Source organism: Opisthorchis viverrini (genome assembly GCF_000715545.1).
Source record: "Opisthorchis viverrini unplaced genomic scaffold opera_v5_277, whole genome shotgun sequence".
Taxonomy (NCBI): domain Eukaryota; kingdom Metazoa; phylum Platyhelminthes; class Trematoda; order Opisthorchiida; family Opisthorchiidae; genus Opisthorchis; species Opisthorchis viverrini.
The window spans coordinates 111,351-134,484 of record NW_008751928.1 but is presented as its reverse complement, the minus strand read 5'-3'; the positions used below and the strand labels follow the sequence as shown (position 1 = coordinate 134,484).

Here is a 23,134-nt window from a genome sequence, read left to right as displayed (position 1 = left end):
TGCTCCAGGGGTGTCTAAGACGAATTTAAATTTATTTCAAGTGTACCTTTTATGCATGTCCTGGCACTGACAGGCTTACTGCCAACCGCTGAGATATTGGAGAGCGGCGGTACACTTTTTCTCTAGTGCCTTTAAGCCCAAAGGAAGCCGATGAATGATAAGAATAAACACGACCAGAAAACCCTGGGTGAAAGCCCAAATTCCATGCATCATTCCATGAATGCGTGACCACTCAACCTAATTGACAGTTTGACGAAGGACGCGCGGACTTTTAATTTACTAAGGTTCCTGACGCAGCGGGCGGTTTGTACCCCTGCAATAATCGGGTCTTTCCGTGCAGATTTGTTTGTTCGTTGCGAAGGCCGACAGGACAGTAGTGGTTTGTAAGTGGTACACAACACTTCATTATTAAATTTGCTTTTTGGCTGGAACTTCAGCCCAGTCACTACCTGGGTGACTACGAATAGTGTCATCGTCTCGAGAGGAGGCGATTAGGTTGAAAGGCCGCCGACGCATTAAGCTGGACGCGGAACAGTACGACGATTGTAGAGAAGTTACTACTAGGCTATGGAGGACTCGGGGTTTGTGAGTGCGCGTACAAATAGCCATAGTGCTTTAGTGAAGCGAGCCAGGACCAGTAGGGCGAAAACCGCCATAGAGCCGGTCATTGTTTCCGTTTTTTAGTTCTTACGCACTAGTTTATTGCCATTCTTGGGCTGTTGCTAATACCACAAACTCAAAGAATTTCTCTTTTCTTCGCCTACAAACTGCACCCGTGCAATAAATACCTCATTTTCGAACGTGAAGTGGTCGCTGTGTGGGGCTTTGTGATTTGTGTCAAAAGACTCGCATCACATTCATGTAGAAATCTTGTAAGTGGCCGGAGATTATGCTCAAAAATGCCACACCTTAGGCAACTGTAACAGACAAAAACGCCGTTGCAGTGCACATACACCAAAGTAGGGTTATATTTGTCATGGGCTCATCATAGGTCACAAAAATGAAAAATCGAAAAGTTATGGTAATGGTGATATGCCTATTCTTGCATATCTAAAGCAATACTGAGGTGTCGGAGTATCTGAGGACATCGGTACTTAACACAGAACAACAGCATGCAAATTAGCTCTGGAACTATAGCTTCAGTGTACTGGCTACAGAGTGAAGATTTCTGAGTGAAGATGTCTGCCTGCTTATTTTATGTCATTCAACTTGGTTCGCAACTCAGCCAACGGCCGATGGTTATGACGCACAAGCGAGAATTCAATTTATGTGATTAGGACTGAATCAGATCGTTCAGCCCATCTTGCTAGCTATAAACCAGAGACTCCTTTCTGCCAATAATCGCGTTACATCGGGTTATTCGTACAGTCCTCTGCGATGGAAGTGTGAAGGTAATAAGATGTTTATACCAAGATGTTTATGGAAACAATGGTGCTGCTTTCCCTCGAGGAAGGACGAATAGCAAAAGGTCGACCGTGAAGATTGCACACATATCGCTCAACAGTTTGTCGTGACCACTCGTGAACTATCCAATCCGATCGAAATAATTCAAAACCAAAGAGTCAGGTGCTGCACGAAAAGCACCTGCTGTGTGCAGCCGCATTAGGAGTCAGAGGTATGCGTCGCTCCCTGCGCTCTCGTGCCGGGCCAGCCTCCCTGCAGCCAAGTGGTTCAGACTATTGAGCCGTTGGCTCCCAGAGGGGTCTCAAGGAAACCGTAACAACCGCTGGACTAATCACTCCAGGAATGTGAGAATGTTCTTGAACAAAACCCCGAATCCTCCCACTGTCTTGTGGGTCAGACTTTTGAGTAAAACGCTCAGGGTGAGGTACCCAAACCAAACTCACTTATTCGGCCTGGGCAGCCGGGAAAGAAGTGGCACTGTCGCGGAATCTCTTCTTCCACCCCTAATAACATCTGATGATATCGGACTGAAGTGCTGGCCTTACGGTCTACTGGATCTCAGTAAAATCTACTACTCGAGTCCTTAGTGGCGGTCTACTTTTGTTTTCGCACGTGTTCAGCAGACTACAGTTTTACGGACCAACTATGGGCACCCAAAGTCCTTCCAAGCGGAAGTGAAAACGTCGACCACTAAGCATACTATTAAATTTATGTCCCCAGGTCAGCTCGGCTGGTTCGTTTAGTATCACCGATAATTCAGTCGCACGCAGTTCGCCAAGCTTTATGAAACGCGGTCCCGTCGATCGTTGGAAAATTACTGAGTATGTTACTGAGTTACTAAGTATGTGGAAAGACCTACACTCGCATTCTGTTTTGCCTCATTGTCGGTCTCATTAACTTGAAACTGTGAAAGCCTGTTGAGACTTAATAGAAATACACAAACTTCGCAAACAAACGATCAAATCTTAGGGTTCGTTAACGTGAGAGAATTTCAGATGTTTATTTTTGTTTCTAGAACTTCGGCTTTTTCTAACAGTTTGGGTGAGTGGTATCAGCGGGAGTGTATTCGTCTTATTCGGGAAGTCTTCTGACCATTCACTTTGGCCTTGCAAATTTTGGATGGTTGACACCTTTCCGTATTTTCTGCTACTACGCTGCATATTTGTTCTTTAGGTACGGATAATCTTACCTTGGTAATGTCTTCCGAACCGTCGACCTCTTGGCTGAAAGAAGTTGAGGACTATGAGGCCCGAATGTTCGATTATTTCACACAATGCTCGACCAGATTGAAAGAGTGGTATGACAAGGGTGGGGATGAGTCAGAATCTTATCGTGCGGAGTACAATCGCCTCTCTGCCGAATATCAGAACTATATGAATTATATTCAGCAATTGAGAGGGCTTTCAATAAAGACAAATAAACAGTCCAACTCACCAAGTAAGTGTATATCTTTTACTAACTTGCTTGTTCAAGGTGTTGAGGGACCCCAGCCAGCTGCCACTGATCACCTGACGATGATGGATGGAAATCCCGCTACGACTATACCTGTGTCACAGCCGCCTTATAACACGGCTACAGCGGCCGCGTGTTACACACAATATTACCAGGAAATGATAACCTACTTTGACAAACTATTGACATCGCTGGAAGTCTCACATACTGACGAAGTTAGCCCCGGCGCCGCTGCTACCTCAGCAGACGTGAGTCATACGTTTCCACTTACTAAGGTGAATTTCTTCAGGTGAACGATTTCGGAGAAGTTTTGGACGATGCTGAGGAGGATCGAATTGAAGGAAATGATGAATTTGATGGTGATATGTGTTGTAACCCTCAAGCCGTGATGGAAGAATACTTTGAACGGTTTGGTGAGATTGGCAAGTGGGACTGGGCTTCCTGGAATAATTACCTGAGCTGGATTGCCCGGACAAATCCACAATGGTACGGGATTTTTCTGGAGTACAGCCAGTCTCTTGGAATTGACTGGGATCAGATGTATAGTCAGTGGAAACAATCTGACCCACTAACCAGGCAGTCCTTTGACGAGTTTGCTGACTCAGGTGAGTACAGATAGACCTCTATGGTCTCCAGACTCAAAACAACCTGGTCAAGGCGTCGATCTATGACGCTGTATACGTTTGTCATACTTGCGCCTCGTGGTCACGTACGGGCACTCTTTCTCTGCTTTCGCTACTTTCTCAAACAGCAACCACATATCTTCCAAACGCCGGCCAGTAATCGATGGCTGTTTTGCTCACGGATATTCTTAAAACGTGATCTCGCCTTCGCTTCAATCGGTTACTTTGTGGGCCTTGTCTGGTCCGCCCTAACTTTGGAGTAAGATTAACAATTCTGCTCGTTAAGAACTCACCTTCGCACGGTTGATGCGGTGGTATTTGGAACGTACTACAACTCACTGTTTCTAACAACAAACATGCAAACGTCAACAAATCCACAACGATGCGCCTGGAGAGCGAACGTTCGGTTGGGGTTTTAAATGATACACTCCAGGAGTGCATCCAACAGCGTAACATGCTATGAGCTATTTGTTGGTGTCATTGTCTGAACAAAAGCACAGATCTTCGTGCTTACTTCGGAACTGATAGAATAATATGGAGGCGAATGAACTCTGGATAGTGTCTGAATGACTGCCTCCAGAACGAGGTTGGTGGTGTACCCCTTTACGACGAAAGAAACGCTGGAAATGATTGCAAGCTAATTTTTAGTCCCATTGAGTACTGGAAGTCATGAACACTTTGAAGCCCCCCCGCCCTTACTGTTCACCACCTTGTTGGCTCCCCTATTCTTATACTATTCTTAACTCCAAATTTCTTATGGTTCCGTGAGTCCGCTCATGTTGATGCCGCTATATTTCCTTCATGCGGTCAAATCTTCAACTGGGCTGTGCACTTTGTGGCTGTCTTGTGAAAACCAGTAGTGTACAGTTTCCGAATCAATGCATTCAACTATTCCTGGAGAATATGGGGTGGATACTGGTGTACACATCACTTTTATGTTGATTCGGAATTGTATTTATTCATTGTTTCCCAACGAGTCCGTTCGTATCCACTTTCAGCATAGTTTCGAACCGATAACCCAAACCATTTCCCCCGATGCTTTAATTGGGGCGAGATGGCCGAGTGGTTAGAGCGTGAATTTACTGACCGGAGGGTCCTTGATTCAAATCCGATCTCTGCCTCTCGAGTTCCCGTGTCTAGGTTTGGGCAACCTGGCAGTATACCAGCCTCGTACTTCCTTCGGGTGGCATGGCATTTAGGCGCTGAAGGGGTGCCACAGCTGAACGATGCTTTAATAAGTGTTTCGTTGTCCATTCACTTGCCATGGAACGACCACTTGCAGTTAACGCCCTCGATCCATGTGGTTGCTAGGCCTGGGTCGACATCAACCGCTTCGTCACTTTCAAAAACGCATTTTCTTTTCGAATTCGCCTCATCAACTCTACTTTCCCTTACAGCAGTGTGCAGCCTGTGAAAATTACGCAGGTTTTCTGTTATCGCTTTATACACCAGATCACAGTGGGACAGAAGCGCACAGTACTTTAGAACAATACCGTTAGTGCTGCCGTGGGGGTAATGCGACGGTTGTAAAGGCATTTTTAATCATCCTCACGATTCGTGACGCATATTAGTCGGATGTTGCTATGTGCCTACTTTTGGAATAAATTGCTTTCTCATGACATCCGTGATCATCTCTGTTGCGTTTCACCAGCAATGCTCTAGCCCCAAACTTTCCAGATTAGATAGCTGAAGTTGTGCGACAGTCTACCATGCTGGTTACATCAAGGAGACTATTTTAGCATTTCCAATGCTTACCGAATCATAGCTGAAAAGTATCAAGCTCAGCCGACTTTATACGCAAAACTGCTGCTGCAAATTCTGTTCTTGTTAACGGAAGTTACCATTTAGCTTTCCTTTCCCGGGACCATTTCCTTCTGTCGTCTTCTTACAGGGGGTCGTATTGTATGACCCGTAGTCGATCTGTAAAGTTTTATTCCCTCGCCGAAGTTCAGCAATATGTTGCAGACTACTAAGCATAGTGTTAACATGCTTCCATGTATTTCTGGAGAACCGTAATTTGACTATGATACCAGAACTCACTATTCCAATCACCAACCTACCTGCCTACTACTACCGCCAGCGGATCTGAGGCCATGCCATAGTCTCCTGTGGGTCCTTTTTACGGTGCCATATTCCGACATTGCAATGATCGCTTTTTCTTTTCGAAGTTTGGTCCTGGGTGGGGTGTGTCCCCTGTTGCCTCTGAAATTGTCTTGGTCATTGTGGAATGGGTCGCTATTCATTCTATTGAACTTTTTCTTTGTCTGATTCTATATTTGACTTCACTAACACAATCAACTTTTAGTATCAGGAAAGCAGTAGGCAAATCTGCTTACCTATTCTAGTGGAACGAGTACCAACACTACGTGGATGTCCATTAGTACGGTACCGTCCATTCGATCTCGATTCAGGACGTTTTTATTTTCTACGTTTTTTTAAACTTGATTCTGATTTAGTACGTTTTGCACTGCCTCATCCATTCATCATTTTTCTCTGTGCATCTTTTGAACGAGCACTGAAGTGAGGTGCGACACTCCATGTTGTCCCTAACGAGACGTCAGTACAATTTTCTTGATTCTTTCGTAGTCTGGACTGGACTAGCTGGCCTTATGAGCTGTCGGGCATGACTTTTTGACGACTACCATTGTGAACGTTTTCCATCATTAGCCTCATGGACTGACTGCTTACGGCATCCCCGTTCTGCGGCAGTTGCCTTTCCGAAATCCTGGAGCCTTGCGAACATCTGATAACGGGCTATATCGCCTTGACTGCCTCAAGCAATTAGCACGTGAAAAGCCGTTTGTTGGCGAGCGTACTTAATACTCAGTTACTTTTCTGCTTCATTGATTCGATTTCAAGAGCCAGCATTTGATGTCAAAGCTATGACTTCCGGAGTATTTTCTCATGGTCGCTTTCCGTTCGCCTCACCCTCAGCTTCCCCACTGATGCCCCATCAAGCTTTGGGTATAAATGCTCGTCACCGTTGGGTGTCAAGTCTCCGATTTCGCTCTTTTGCTGGTGACAGCCTTTTGCTGTTCTCTACCTCCCATTTCTCTCCTCCGAATTTCCTCGGTTGGCATACTTTTAGATAAAACTTACTACCGAGTGCTGATCCAGAGACAGCTGATTTTACGCATAACTCAACGCACGATGTAGACGAAAAAAATCGAATGGAGTCAAGCGGTGATGTTTGACCATTTTCGTTCAGTAAGAGCACGCTCTTTTTACGTGAGTCCGCTCACTGCCTGCTCTTCGCAACGTTCATTTGCTCACACGGACTCTTCCCATACCTAACGTATCCCATTTCTCGTGTACGCTTACCTCTAGTTTCGTCTTGGTAACACAAAAATCCGTGTCTCGCACTTGTTTCAGTTGACGGCTTTTCTATCCAACCGCCGAATCTAACTCAGTCTGTTTACCATGGACTGCTGTTCACGGAGACAGCTGATGATGACGATGATGATGGTCTGTTTTGTCGGACGTGTCAAATGCGTTTCAACACGGACCGTGCTTTTTCTATACACTTGCGCGGTGTCACTCACATACAGCGTGCTTTGGAAAATCTACAGAGACGTAACCCGGAAAATATTGACAAGTATACTGAGCACTATTCACAGGTATGTGTACTTTTACGTCAACGCTTGTGGCTAGCCGTAGTTTCAGTTATGAGTTTTCTTTTTGGTTGCGCTCCTACTCATATTTGGCTCTCCTTATCCTTGTGCTGTGGGGTTCAACCAACTTACAACAACTCATCTGCACTGCGTTCTATTTATGATCCTTAGTTTCAAACGGAGGTTGTTTTCTCTACGCTACACCCCTCAAACCATGTGCCTGCTCTTACCTTTTGTTGGGCTTTCCTTCCAGTTCAATCCGGATGCTGGGGGAGCACGCCATTACGCGTGGTTACAGTCTCAATATATGGAGAAAAATAAGTCAGCGTTTATTCGCCCCGGATCGCTGTATTGCGAGGCAAGTCCTTTTTCCTCTAACTTTCACTACGCAGTTGTGATTCGCTAGTCTTTTAAAATTCGTTTGTACTCTCTATACACTACTCACCAAAAATGCATCTACCATCAAAGCTGAACTCACGCACGGATCAGTCACCAGTTTAAATGCGCATGCCATTTTCAATACGAGACAAAATTTACTTTTCCATCGAACCTCCAAATCAGTGTTTCTTATTGGGGAATTGCCCATGTGGCCCAAGTAGTTAGAGCTCGAATTTACTGACCGGAGGGTCCATGGTTCGGACCTGACCTCTGCCTCTCGACTTCTCCTGTCTAGACTTGGGCAACCTGGCAGTATCCTAGCCCTCGTGATTCCTTCGGGTGGCATGGCAGTTAGGCACCGAAACGGTGCTACAACTGGACCATTTTTTTTGTTTTTCATCTCAAGCAACCGAATAATAAAGCCAGTTGCACTTAAATGTAGAACTACCCTAGAAATTAATGGCTACTTCGTGGTGACAGTTATGACGACACTAACGGAAACTGGTGGGATGTGTGTGATGGGGGTGAGGTGCCTAGAAATCGGTGGTTGGAACTTCCAAACTTGATAGACAGTTGATGCTCACGAAGACTAGAGAAAACAAAAGATAACCGGATGGCAGAAATGAGGATGGTGAGGTATATATAACTGTAGCACTCATGACTTGTGAGAAGTTGTACTTTGCAGGGCTTCTGTGCACCTGATTTTGGTTCATACTGCCATCCCGTGATTGACACGATTGACCGCAGGAAGCAGGAACTGCCATGCCACCAGAAGGCAGACTGCACCGGGGGTCAGTCAGTACTTTTTCACCTTATCGGTTTCGTGAAGTCATTCCACTGCATGGTATTTACGCAACAGTCCCAGGATTTTTCAGGGAGCAGCATTTCCATAAAGGCGGCAATTCTAAAGACACGAGGTTTCTTTTATTGCGATCCCTCTCTAGGATGAACCCCCTCCAAGAACCCAAGGTGATACAGTTCCTGATTCCCCAAATGACTGACTTAGTCTAAGTGGTTGGTATTATGGTGTGAGCGCCCTACGCCGTTAACCTAGATTTTTTTACTGAATGTGCTATACAGATTAGTCCGACTCGTCTGATTCGTCATATTAATGAACTCTTTTGGACAATACTTTGATAACCGTCTGTTGGCACATATCACATTTATAATAACGACTGAAGGTAATGAAGCAGATGGACAGAATGAAACACAACATTGCCGCCCAGTGCTCCGTTGGTACTCATTGATACTCGTATATTCTCGTTACCTTGTATAAATAGGTCTTCTGAATTTTACCATGTTAAGTGGTTCTTATTTAGGTTCAGCCAAGTAATGGGGAAACCACTGATATTGTCACTCAGATGACAGGAGCTAAAGAGTAGTAGCAAGAGGATTCATGGTGTTGCGCTGGTATATGTGAATCACCGGTATGCAAGAGTTTTGAATATCTGGAGCAGACAGGGTAGAGTTTCAACCCAATGTCATGTGCCGTTGGGAAACATCCTGATACAAGGAATTCCATCACCCTTTCTCGGAAAGCTTTCGATACGATTAATTTTGGTCACCCTTCTAGCTGAGGAACACCCGTCAACATAACATTTTGGAATCCTTCAAGGGTGCCCCCTTTAATGGGAGAAGTATTATATGCCTCTGGAAAGATGTGGGACCGATCGAAGGTACTCCCTCTCTGACCGTTGGCCTCCCTAGACGGAGACAGTTTCATGCAACTTTTACTCTGTTGATTGCAATGTGGTTACCTTCTATCATACTTCTTTCTCGAGCCATTTATAACTTTTTCCTTGGCCACTTTCACCACTACTAGCTTTGCCAAGTGGGGAGCAGTTCCTTCGCCTCACTCCAAGCTCATTTGAGTGGTCGGCGACATCGTGAGAATGTTTCACAACTCCAGTCATCCGGTGAGTACTTTTTGGAATTCCTATCTGTTGGGGATACCGGTTTACGGATGTTGATTTATCTATAAAAAATGACGAGAGATTTACATATGACATGTCAGGTAGTCGAAAACGAATACTATCAGCAGCACTTATTTATCCTCCTATCCGTTGATTTTTTCCCGTTCCCACTTAACTGTCAATCCTGTGTAGCTCCAATCTGTAGGTATCTCAGCCCTACCGTTAAGGGAGTGATTAATGGCATTTCAGCGACTATATCCCCACTCCGGCATGCAAACTCTTTGTTTCAACGCAGCAAATTATACGCACTCTTCCAAGAAGGTAGCGAGTACTTTGTAGCTAAACGGACAACCAACATGTCCAGAATGGGGGTAGAATACCGACAGAATGGAACGTCCCGATGGTGATTCCCATATCAAAAAAGGGTGCAAGTACATCGTGCAAGAGCTACAGGACCATCTAGTGGCATTGTCCCCCGAGGCGCTCCCTGGTTCATCCTACCCAGTTTGATCTATCATCGGGAGAGTAGGATTCGCAAAAATTAGGCTGGGTTTCGTTTAACTGTGGTTGCATCGATTATACCGATAACTGCTGAAACTGCTCCCTTCCTTCCGAGACCAACGACGATCGTTATTCTCGATCTGAAAACTGCTTTTAACTCTCATTGATCGTAAGAAACGGCGTCGGTCTGGCAATGAAAGGTGTCCCAAATTCTTTTTTCTCATAAAGAGTCCTCTCGTGGGTGCGCACGCGTCTGTGGCGAATTCTCTTCTGGGTTCACTAAATCCGGTGGCGTCAGGTGTGGGTGGTCTGTTTAGCTTCGTGATCGATGTGCTGATTGAGTCTTCTTTGCCTGCCTCTAACACTTCGGGGTTCGAAATAACCATGGGGCTTTCGATCACACATTGAGTACTCCGACCATATTTTTCTTCCTGGATCTCACTCTTCAGATGTGCAGACTATTTAAAACAATTTAAATAATTTCATTGTACGGTTACGGCATGCTCTTTACTTCTGGAAAGTGTAAAGTGTATTGTAAGACCTGGTGGGATCAATTCCCAACCTCATTCTAGATGGTTTCCAGAGAAGTCCACTCCCCCTAGATAGGTCGGCTGGTTAGGCCATGTACTTCGTATGCCAGAGTACCTCGTTGGCTTAGTGTGTCAGGTGTCCACTCCCCCTAGATAGGTCGGCTGGTTAGGCCATGTACTTCGTATGCCAGAGTACCCTCGTCGCCTAGCTGTGTCAGGTGGAGGCTTTTAGCACTCAGTTCATTCGTGTTGGCAACTACCGCTTCCTTCGGATGTGAATCCCTGAACAAGACAAACCATTGGTTAGTGGTCCTGACAGATATGTTAGACAGTTAGTGGCGATCCTGAATCGAAGCAATAGTTTTGACTGTGTAGTTCGCTCGCTCTGTCATACCGGATAAACTGAACCATTTACCGTCAATGAACTGATTAGGCTGTCGTCTCTAACGCGTGGCCCATTGTCTGATTCTCATCTTTGGTGAACGAAGCTGTGAAAGCTGGAACCACTGTGCTTTGGTACACAGTTTATAGCTGAAAGACGACCAAATATCCACAGCTTGGTGCCTTATTTTCAGGTAATGGTTTTCCGTATTGAACGAAGTGACCATCAAGCTACTCCAGCGTGCACCCTTGGTACTTTATCGACAGAAACTTGTTGCATTTCTCGAATACAAGGTCCCAAATGTGGTAATCGATTCCCATTCGGAAATTTTCGAAATTCAGGTGGTTCTGTGGCCTCTTCAGCCTGTTGCACCAGCTGATATAGCTCTCACTCCCCAAGCCGAAGCTCCTGTAGGCGCGAAGCACTAGATGACCCTTGTCAGCTTTTCCAGTATTACTTGCGCTTCCGAATCTTTTTCAAAAATGAGAACAATGTCGCCTGCATATCTCAAGTCTATAAGATTCCTGCTCTGAGGTGCTTCAATACCTGGTTTTCGCGTACTTTCCAGAGTCCGCCTCGTTACTTCATCAATGGCGAAACTAAGCTTAATTGAATAGAGTGGACACCCTTATCGCACATCACTGCATGTGGGAAGTATGTGAATATAAAGAGCGTACGATATTCACTAACTTGCGCAAGTATGTTTAGTACGAACCGCCTGGGGGAATCGGGTACACTTTCATCTGTTAAATCCTTTTGGTGCCTACCTGCCATGCTACCCAAAAGAAGCACAAGGGCTGAGGTACTGCCTAGTTGTTCCAGCTTGGACAGCAACAGTCGACATGCAGAGGTTAGTCTACGAACTAGGTTTTGACCACATTTTCACACTTTGCCAGTTAGAAAGTTACCACGTGCAGGCTACCCACAATCCTGGCGTTCTCTTACCTCAACGACTTGGCTCATTTTATCACTTAGTCACCTGCAAACCACTCTTGCTCAACGGAGAATACCCAAAGGGTTCATGAACGTCGTCCGTTCGGAATTCCGCTGCTCAAGTGATTATAATTTCCTCAACCTTCGAGGAAATCTATATAAAGTTGAATATACCTGGTTGAGGGAGAATGATCTTGGAGGTTAGATTCTACTCATGCTTCATTCCCACAATGTGTTTCCTCAAGGTTGGCTTCTCATTTTTGGTTCGACTGTGTCATGGTATGACCCAGAACTGAACATTCCAAGGTCCGCAGATCTATTAATCGGAATCGCATTTGGAGTATGCTCAGTGTATTTCGTTTACGCGGATGACGTTCCGTTGTTTGATGTTCATCGGTTTACATAAAATCTTTAGCACACAGTCTGCACCTCAAGATATGATTTTACTTCAGAATTTCAACTCCCAAATATCCATCTAAAACCTCGAGGAATGCAGCTTGATTTTGTGTCTTGGTGCGCCTATCGTCTTAGCTGTGTAAACCGTGGTTGTGCTCTGGCAGACGAGGTCAGAACGTGCGCGATCAGGGCGTGAGCAATGCTCGCCAAGTTCTTTGGCGTCAGTATCGAATTCCACTGAAGCTGAGAAGCCACAATTGTGGGCGCTCTGCATCATCCTCAGACATTGGAGGTACTAACCGGCTCCACCATGTCCGCAATAAAATGATGCACAATTGAGGGCTCAGTAACAAGTCGGTAACTGCTATATATGCTGATTCGCCGATCTGTGGTATCTGCTGCTGGCCCGCTCCAGCCCCTAGTGTCGGAGAGAAAAAAGGCTCACGGAAAGGAACACAATAGCTATATTCCAACAAAGCGGGTGCGAGAGCGTGAGTGCGTGCGAGTGCGAAAAGTACAACGGCCTCAAGCTTTTTATTGGAAGGATACTGTCTGAACTTGGTCCAATGCTGACGCACGCGGTCTGGCTTTGGTACGAGGCAGCGACGTGCTGCATATTGCGGAGGCGTTGTCTGACCTCGATCAACGCTGACTCGCGCTGTCTGGGTTTGATGCAAGGCTGTGACGCGCTGCATGGTGAGGGGGCGTTGTCTGTCTGGTCAACATCCAGAGGAGCTGAGTCTCCGTAGGTTCCGGGCATTCAGTGGTTGCTTTCAGGAAGCTGACCTTCCTGATAGTAACTATAACTAAAGCTCATGAAGATAAGGCAACAAAGTCATATGCTACGCATACTCAGCTGCTGTTCTTGATGCTTCAACCCCTACTGGCGAAAAGTTGTCGATGGAAGGGGGCCATAACGTGGCGGTGTTCATCTACCTTGATCACACCATTTGTTTGGAAGCGTTTCCAATCTTGTTGCAGAAATGTATATTCGTTTCAGCTGCGTCTCGACCTCTTTTCGTTGCAACACGCATTTGTGACAGTTTCGTTGACACCTAGTTCCCCCATGTGCATTTTCTCTCTTTTAGGCGGTCCCAATTTGCTGAGGGAGAAGCGACCTAACCAGGTGAAATCTTCCGCACGTTTGCAGACGTTGCTGGATGTTTGCACTCAGCCGTTGATAGGGCTAAACTATATAGTGGAACGACAGTTCGGAGATGATGAAGAATGTATGTATTATTGCGAGCTGTGTGACGATCGAATCACACGACAAGATGCAATCAACCACGTCTGTGGTGTGGCACATCGTACGCATTACATGGTGAGTCATTTTTTGCACTAATCGCTTATCCTTTGTCCAGAAAGCACACTATCCAGACATGTGTGGAATCGTTGCTAGCGACCAAAGTGATCTGGATATGCGATTAAAACGTATTGCCTTGTTTGCTCGGAAGATAGAAGACTTTGAAGGCCGAAAGCGTGTTAAAGTCAAACACCTATCTGGTAAGTTATCAGTCAGTATGTTTCATTGCGTTTAGCTTTTGATGCACTACGACGAATTTGGCGTCCACTTGACGAGTCGGATACGAAGACTGTTGCTTTTATGAAGGAAACCACAGTGAGTTTATCGTTTCACTATGTGTTCATCTGTTTCAGGCCAGGGTTTCTAGCCAGTGCAACAACAAGTCGAAGTTGCCCGTTAAAACTGTTAAAAAGAAACAATCGAAGCCGCGAGACAAGGAATCTTCCACAGACGATTTAGAAGAAGGTGAAATAACGGAAGATTCTTCTGATGAGGAGGTGACCACGGAAAACCAACAGACCACCGAGTCTGCAACTGGTGAGCAAGCAACGTGTGCGACAGACGAAGGGGGGGATAACTTGGATGAGGACGCTACCACGGACCAACCAAGAGTCAGTGTTTTCGCTGAGAACTTGCTCCCTCGATCAGTCTCTAGTTTCCGACCAGATTCCGAATGCGAAGTGTACATGTGAGTCATCAGAAATGGGTTGCTTGCTCGGGGTTTGTCTCGGCTGGCAATTTTCACCATGTTTGGTGTCACCGCTCCCTCGCACAAGCCCTCCTTGACACGCTTTTGCTCTCCAACTTTTTTCCGCACATCCATAGTATATAGGGAGTTGTGTTGAAAGAAACAAACGTGAGTGAATCTGGCGTTTATTTACTTTTTACGATGAACATCCAGAGAATGAATAATTGCAGTCTGCGGAAGGCCTTCAGTTTAATCTGTCGCTCGTTGAAATGCCTTGGAATCCGATTTACGCTCCTGTGAAATGGCCAAGGTCCTGTAAGATTTCACCCGTACTCATACCTTCATCTTTCATGTGACGCTCCATTAGGGTATAACCTAAACCCAATGGCTTATTCTCCAAGTCACACTGATGACGAAACTGCCTCCTGTAAGGAAGTTCTCTATTCTGTTCTAAATGGAATCCTCGTTTTTCCGCTCTTTTTTTGATGGCAGCCATCACAGACTTAGTTGATGGCCTCTTTCAAGAGGCCCGTCATTTATTTCGGTTTCCCGGTTTATCTATGTTACTGTTCAGCCATATAGAGGCTTCCCTGGCACCATCGATGCGCATCTTGCCTGCCTGTTTGGTAGGAATGAGGGGGGCATATAGTTGGACACGAGTGCCGTACTGTCACCTTACCGTTTAGTTAACCCTTCAAATCTTTGTTAGAAAGTAGCCTTTCTGGGAAGGAGCTCCCCTTGTCTGTTTATAGTAACTAGTCTGGGACAGCTGGTGCCATCCCAAGTTGAAATTTGGAAGTTTAGGTTTTCGCACCTGGTGAATTACTTAGGGGACACTGGAGTTACCTGGGTTCCAACCATTCACATGGTCATTGGACGTGAACTTATCTGGTGGCATTTCCTGCAGCCATACTCGTTCTGCACTTTCTCTCATTACTTTCCATCGCTACCTTTTTAAGAGAATCTCTGCGTACAACCGGACAACTTAATTTGACCAAGTTGAAGATAGAATCAGATTCAAAGGAAGCATCCGCGCCCTCTGCTCAGGATACCGAAAACACACTTGAGGATCAATTTTCTCGGGAAGCTGACTGGGTTTTGGACAGAGTGCGTGCACGTCAAGAACAGGAGAAAGAAAACCATAGACAGTTGGCTGTCGCTATGTCTGCTGCTGCTGATGCCGAGGCTTTGAAACAACAGCAACACCCGACCAAACCGTCAGTTCTTGAACGACGAATGCGAATACAAAGGGGGCTTGATATAGTCAAGACCTCTGGACGACCTTTCGATTCTGAAGATCTGCCTGCCTGTTTGACAGCTCCCAGGTAAATTATTTCTGATAGTCCTTGCCCCGCTTCAAGTCCATCTAACAAATTACTCTTGTGATCCTTGGAGACGTACACACTTTACCAGTTCAGTGCAGCCATAAGACTGCAGTGTAAAAGAGCTATGAAACTCATTGCAGTGCCGACGTTTCTACTCCAGTGTTCTATTTAGAAAATTTTATACTCGGGAAATTCGAGCAGTTTTAGTGGAAGCAGTGTTGTATTGTTCGGTTCTGCGCCATACCATCGACTCGGGTGACGCAAACCTGTATTGGATCGGGACAGTATTCATGGGACAGTTGTGAACAACTGTGGCGTGGTTGTCTAGACCTTGTAAGTGACCTATTGTGATGCGATACCGTTTCACTGATCTTGAAACTACAAGCAAGAGTACTTAGTTGGGGTCGGTGCGGTTGACTGGCCGCGGCATGTTTTCTGGGGCCGAAGTAATGGGCAATCGTAACTATGCGATGGTACTCTTCGAACGACGCCAAGAGGACCAAACGCGACCATAGCATGGTTGTCGAGATATAATGCACTGCTAGTTGTGACGTCGTGCTGTGTATACCACAACTGGTCACCGGGGCATAGTAACTATCTGCTACTGTGACCATTGTCTGCTGCCGTTATCAATATCCCACCATCTGCTGTCTGTCTGATGATCAAGTAGAGAACATCTTTGACAAATTTATCTGTTTTTTGCTGAGGTAGCGAATAACAGCAGCGAAGAAGTCAGCTTTATAAATGCGCTGTAAATCCGTTCAAATTCCCCAGCTTAGTTTACAGACGACGTTTATGGTTGTCGGAAAAACAACAGCAAATTGACCGACCCGACTGCTCATTCGATTTGACGAATTGACTCTGTAAAACAACCGGTTTGTTAGTCATTAATGAAGTCGATAGCACTGGATGCGCTGGCGTCTTCTTTAGTAAATAAAGCCGAATCCCTCCCCTCAGAGAGGATTCTTTGCACCAGCAAACAGATTCTGGCTGGTCCCGGTAATGTCCTCTCTAAAATAAACAAACGGATTCAATATAGACCTTCAATGTGTATTCCTATTCCTATCTTTATTTTCTGCGCTCGACTGGCGAACCTCTCTCGGTAGGAACGCGTTTCGTACTCCTGAAGTGATCGCTCCTCTGGAGCGCCATTATATATTGACTTACTATTGACAGTTCGCTCGTGCAGGATACCTTCAGCAGCAGTCTAAGGACTACCCTTAACTGGACGAAGCGACAAGTTGGGGAGTGCTTGGCCAGTTCCTCTATTTTACCCGATATGAGTCAATTTATGGTATTTTTCTTTCCAGTGACTTCGATGGTTTCCGGTTCCCCAAGTCGGATTTAGGGAATGGTGCACCATCTAGTTTCGAAGAAGATATTGATGGAGTGGCTTTGGGAGAAAGGGGGTTCCAAGAACAGGGTGAATTGGCTGGGACGCAGTCGACTGTGATCAACGCTCAAGGTGTCGGCTCATTAAACCAAATGGATTCAAACCGCCAGCGCCTCGCGGTTTCCAGCGGCGCTGCTGAAATCATACTCTCTGCTTTAGGCGCTCTTCGAGAATCGGGTCAGTTGCCAAATTTCGTCAACCCTGTGATCTTAACCAAGCCGAAAACTGACGAACCGACCACAGATGTGGTCTCGGTTCCAAAAGTTGGTCTGCTGGGAGATGCTCTTCCTCCCAGCACGACCCCAAGCTTGCTTCCCAAGAGTGTCAAACCTGTATCTCATACTGGTGAGTCGTAGTAACTTTTCCTTTTGGTCGTCTTTTGGGTCAGAAATTTGGAACCTTGCTCCTTTTGACTACCTCACCCCTAACTTGTTCGATGGTAGTACTACCTATTGGTGCTTCGTGAATTTTATCACTGTTTTTACCAAGTGGAGTATTTCTTGTGCCGACTAATGACATCGCTTGATGTTGCTCACATCCTTTCACATATTCATTCATCGTTGTCATGTTATAACCACAACATAGCGGATCAAATTTCCCCTCAAAAAATTCCTCACAAGGGAACGTCATTCACGAAAGTCCCGAATGCCCGTGTTGGTTATGAGTTTGATGCACTGATCTTTTAGCGTGCATCCTACTTAACTCATCGATCATTGAAAGTAGATGGTGTGCTTTTTGCCCAGTGATCCCTCAATTACGGTCTGGGACATACCTGTTTGGGTGGTTTACTGTTACGTCCATGAGAATGGGAGTAGTGATCTCGTGGAGGCACCCCTCTCCAGTGTATTTTATCACGACTTAAGCGGGTCAAAGTTATTCACTAATTGATACTATGTGGTACAAGTTCGTGATGTACTGCGCGTTATGGCTCAAACTTTCGTGTGCCTCTCTTGTTTTCACAGTTTGGCATCACCTTTTAACAGATATTTGCCATCAATACATGCCTCTGTTCCTCATATGCTGTTTTAGGACCCTCCGGCTTCGTAAATCGGTCTACAGACGGTACACCCAAATTCGAACCTCCTCAGGTTACGTCAGAACCTTCCGTTGGGCTACTGTCATCACATCAACACGGGATGCCTCCGGCTGCGGCACCCATGGCTCCACCGATTGTTCTTCCCCTCTCAAGGAATTCAATGGCTCCCGAAATTCAGCATCGAAGTTCTGGAGTGGGCCTTCTTGGTGATCCTTTGCTGCGACCATTATCCGGTCCGAAGTCTGTTGCACAACCTGTGTCTGTCTCGAAACCAGTGACACAATCAGTACCTATTTCGAAACCAATAACACAACCGGTATCTGTTTTGAATCAAACAACACAAGCGGTATCTGTCTCGATGGGCCAGTCTACACAAACATCCTCTATCTCAATGCCCCAACCGGTACCTCCTCCGAAGATGGTACCTCAACCCGTGCCTCCTCCAAAGAGCGTGACACCGGTTACTGCCCGAGGGCCGCCTAGGAGAACTGGAGCTCCATCTAGCCCCAGGTCTTCTCCAAAACTGCCTTCAAAACAACCACGCATTAATTCTGATTACTCAGTTCCTCCACCACACCCGGTTGACGAACATAACTTGTCATTTAAAGTTGCCTCTTACATGCGGGCCGATGCGTCTGTCCCATCGGAAACAATGTTTGACGCTTACGCACTGTACTCACGTCGATCAAGTGAACGGAATCGACCTCGTTCCCCTCCACCAATGCCACATAACGTTCGACCAAGAGTTATGGGAGGCCGGGCATCCGCTAGAAATGCTCCCCGACCAGGTGCTGGTGGCGGAGGACGGAAGATGTCCGTTATAGCTGACTTTTTGGGGGTGAACGAACCACCTGCTCCACCGTCTAGCGCACCTAAACTCCATTCACCACCCGTCCCGCGTAATTCTATTCCTTCAACTTCCAACAACATTACGTATTGGAGACAGGCACATGAACCATCCTATCTTGTTCCTGTTGCGTCATTTGCTGTTCCACATTCCTCTACACTCCCGCGTATTTCCTATTACATCCCGAAACAGCAGATAGGTGCTGTTCCGGATGCACGTCCAAGTTTACACGAGGCGTCTGAATTTGCCCCCATTCCACCATACGCCCCACCATTGGTCGCACCGCCTGCGGCGAGACCCTTTAGTCGTCCACCTGGCAACTTTGACGATTTCTTCCGAAGGCTACAAAGTACATGAAGCTTTTTTCGCCGCTCTGTATTTGTATGACGCAGAATTTACGAATTTCATTGTAATCTAATTTCCAGAACTACAACAGCATTTTAAAAGTGCATTTGGGCATCCCGGACAGTTTCGGTCTAACACACTTCACCCTGATTCCTTAAATATTGTCCAATGTTGCGGACGATTCGAATAGTTTTGTAGCGACTGCATATATAAATCATCCGGTCATCCTCATTTTCTCCCTATAAATCCGAGTCCGTCGTGTCTGTCGATCGAAGTTTGTCCTCAATTTGCTGTCGATTGACTCGTCGGTAGGTGTTTAATCGCACCGACTCAACGTATTCTGATGGGACGTAGGTTTTTGTAATCAGAACGTCGTTAGTCCCGGTTATCGTGATCAATCCTTGTTAAGGAATCGGTTGCGAAGACCCTTGGGAAATGATACCCATGACAACGTTCAGTTTATCATACTTTATTCTAACCTGTTCCGATTAGATACATGGTACAAAAACTCATATCTTAATAGTAAGTAATAAATAATAATCGTTCAGCTGTAGCACCCTTCCGGTGCCTAGCTGCCATGCCACCCGCAGGAAGCATGAGGGCTGGGATACTGCCAGGTTGCCCAAGCCTAGACAGGGGAAGTCGAGAGTCAGGTCGGGTTCGAACCATGGACCTTCTGGTCAGTAAATTCGCGCTCTAACCACTTCGGCCATCTCGCCCCCATATCTTAATGGTGTTTTATTAGGTTCCATTTGTTAGTCGGGATACGTTCTTGCGGAACTCGCACCTGGTACTAAATTGGCGTTGTATTGGAGACAGTAGCAATTATCAGGATCGATATATCCTGAAACGCAGAGTACCATCTTGCTCGCTTAGAATATGACGTATTTATTCGACTCGTAATACGAGGTAGTCAACGTTTTCGCTGCTGTGAGTTGACACTCTGAAGTTCATGGGACGTTCGCAGGCACATTTAGTGGGTTTATAAAGCGATCCGCTCCATTTCTGTATTGTTCTAACTCAGCTTGTTAAAGCTTCTTTTCCACATTAATTTCCGGTTGGTCAAGAGGATATACCGTGACCCAACCGAGGAACCATTGGAATAGTACCATGTGAACTATGAGTGAGGTGAGGCTTGTCTCAAATTCGTCGCTGGTAAGCAAATCCGACATGGTTTCGGAACCCAGCACGTTAACTGAACCAATTATGGGGGGTCGTAGAGAGGATACTCTCCGTCAACTCCTTTGTCGGGGTATGATGCCCAAAGCGAATGCTCGGGACATTCAATGGCCTCACGTAGATGCAACGGGGACTACCTCAGTGATACGATCGATCTGCATAGTGGTTGTCGCTTTCTGTCTGGATCGTCTCAAACGTGTTATTTGACCTACTTATCTGAATAAGAACCACAGAAGAAAAAATAACAACTGCCAGCATGCTAAACTGTCGATCAAACCGAAGCAAGTCAGATCCGCAAGAGCTCTTTGATATTGTTACATGGAGTGACATCACTACTAGCCTTTTCAGAACTGAGCATGACATGTACCGTGATAGGGTGGTGTTGCTGAGCAGACATGCGGAATCACCAGCATAGCGCGAATATTATTTTCTTACCGAATCTGCCTACACTTCCTCTCCGTAGTTCTCAGCTACGCTCACCTGGGTTAACCTGCCACCCTGTGGTATGTAAGTGCTCCTCTAATTGTGACGTAATTAAGTTGATTATCAGAGGGTAACAAGCACCAACAACTGTCTGTCTCACTCATCATCGACAGCATGACATCAGGGTTCAACACCGATGCTTCACTGCCGTACAACCATGAATGTGATGAATGCAATACTTAGGTGCACTTGATAAAAAATGGATACAATTCGAAAAGTGGCATAAGCCAAAAAGTGACTCATCGTTTGAGGACACTTGTTGAGGGTTCTTGAGTGAAGTTGCGGACGTGGGACGTGTCTTCTCTGCAGTATAGCTGCTACATGTGTTCCGTAGTGGATACCTGCGGAACTCCGTTGACTTCCTGTGCGCGCGAGTGTGCATGTTGAGCCTAGTTGTATGCCTATTTATTGTGTGCAGTGTGAAGAGAGGGGTGTCGCTTCGTGTTTGATGCTTGCACGAACATGAATACAACTGACCTGATGTGTTGAAGTTCATAATCCTGGCGCGTTACGCGAGTGATAGCCGCGTAAACAAAAATGAGAATTCGTACAAGTTGTCTGCTATGGTTGCAGGTGGGACAGGAATTGTCACGTGGTTTTAGTGTTCGTGACGCGTGCTCTGATGAGTGTCCTCTACAGGTAAACAACTCTGCTCGCCGTCACCTGTAAACTGTTATGTGGGGTCGTCAGTTGGTTTTTAGGTTCACGTGGACACCAACTGCAGTAGGTCCACTCCGTAAGGGCCGTTAGAAGTTTCATCGCATCCTATAGGCATTCTAGCCAAGGGAGTACAGTGCGTCGTCCATCAGGGGTTCGAGCAGGTCAACAGTAGAGGTTCCAAAAAGCTACAAAACAACAGACCGTTGGTAATGAGAACAAAGAACCTGCGACAGACTACCTTCTCGTACTTCATATATCACTTGGGATTATGGACTTGACCAACGATGAACGAATATGTATGGGTTAGCCAGTCCAATCTCAGTGATTCTAAAATCGGTTGCGCATCCAGCGCTCAGATACATTCCTTTTCAGGGTAAATTGCTTGATACTTGCATTGATGGGATGTTCAAAGACAATATTTGAATAGACCCGACTGCATTTGGTGACCTTAAACCGGGACTTTTCGTACTGTTCGCTCATGACTTTCCAGTGAACTCGTGATGTCTTCATACAGTCGTCACCCATGAGCAGAAAATCTTAGTTGCTCTTAGGAAAGGAACAACACGACTGGCTTTTTAGAATGGAAGTTTATTTACTGAAGTAGTTCAATTCAGGTTGCTTGTGGTGTAAGGAGATTATGACATTATTAATACGTCTCATCTTGCAATCGAAGTCGATTTATGCTTTGGCGATATGTAGCAGCTTTATCCTTGTTGGGAATCATCAATGTGCACGTTACGATTCCCTATGGAGATTCCAACCTGCACTTTCCCACCTGGAATTTGAAGGCTGAGCCGTTTGGTCACGGGCTGTCATGCAGCAATGTGACCATGTTGTACAGGATATAGCAACTCTCATCCTTCAATCGCGCGATTCAAACCATTTTGTCAAGTGTTGACTGATTTCTCGCGTGAAAACTACCCAGGCGTAAGGGTCATACAACGTAGAGAATGTTTCTTTCTATGCGGGTTAATTTTTGTTCGATGCTTTGCTCAGCCGCACGAACTTTATGATGTTCAACAATCGGTTGGGTGGTATCGGTCTGAATCCCTCATGAGATTCACACTATTGAGTATCCTCAACAGCGATTTGAAAATCATTTAGTGTGCTTGCGTTTCAAATGATCCCAAAAGTTATTCGAGGATTAAGGCGCGAAATTACTAACTGGGAGAACCGTGGTTTGAACGCAGCCTCAGCTGTTCATAGGCTTGAGAAACTTGGAAACCTGGTGCCAAGCGCTAAATTTTTGCGTATACCTCCGGTTGAATGGTCGAAATAAGTTTTCTAATTGCAGCGTCCACATAAGAAGAAGAACGGATGAACAACTAATTTGACTGAACTAAATCGGTGTCCAGTTCTCGTGTTCCGTCGAGTTTCATCTAGTGAAGGCATCTAGTGAAGACTGCTCTTACCCGGGGCTTAACCTGCTCTATTTCTGGCTGGATTTTGTTGCCGTCGTTCTCGTCTGGTTGCTTTCTTGAAGTTGGTTTTGTTCTGACAGTTATGTATGTGGAAAATCCAGCTTCACGCCAATACACAGATGCATTTCGAATGTTGTTGGACATCAGGGCTAAGCTCAAGATAGCTCAATGGGTAAAGTGCCAGCTTAAGGATCAGAGGTCCGTAGTTCGAACCAACCCCCCGGCATATAGACTGCTCCTGTCTAGGCTTGGGCATCCTGGCAGTATCCCAGCCCTCGTGCCTCCTTCGTGTGGCATGGTAGCTAGGCACCGAAAGGGTGCTACAGCTTGG

At 45.9% G+C, this 23,134-nt stretch overlaps 2 protein-coding genes across 2 annotated transcripts in view; one reads left to right on the top strand and one right to left on the bottom strand.

Annotated features, from left to right (window-relative positions):
- Positions 1-346: 346 nt before the first annotated feature.
- Positions 347-19,263, top strand: T265_09349 (hypothetical protein; the record flags this gene model as incomplete). The annotated part of the gene is made up of 12 exons (XM_009175390.1): positions 347-383; positions 2,578-2,841; positions 2,878-3,104; positions 3,146-3,461; positions 6,852-7,096; positions 13,274-13,444; positions 13,485-13,626; positions 13,662-13,741; positions 13,780-14,114; positions 15,074-15,439; positions 16,750-17,177; positions 17,862-19,263. The coding sequence occupies 11 exons, from the start codon at positions 2,601-2,603 to the stop codon at positions 19,070-19,072; spliced, it is 3,762 nt and encodes a 1,253-aa protein (XP_009173654.1).
- A 1,114-nt stretch (positions 19,264-20,377) lies between these two features.
- The window catches only part of T265_09347 (hypothetical protein), a gene marked incomplete at both ends in the record, with an annotated part of 15,660 nt that continues 12,903 nt past the window's right edge, over positions 20,378-23,134 (bottom strand). Inside the window, one exon of the mRNA XM_009175388.1 lies at positions 20,378-20,455. Coding sequence (XP_009173652.1) covers positions 20,378-20,455 — 78 coding nt within the window. The remainder of the gene's footprint in view (positions 20,456-23,134) is intronic.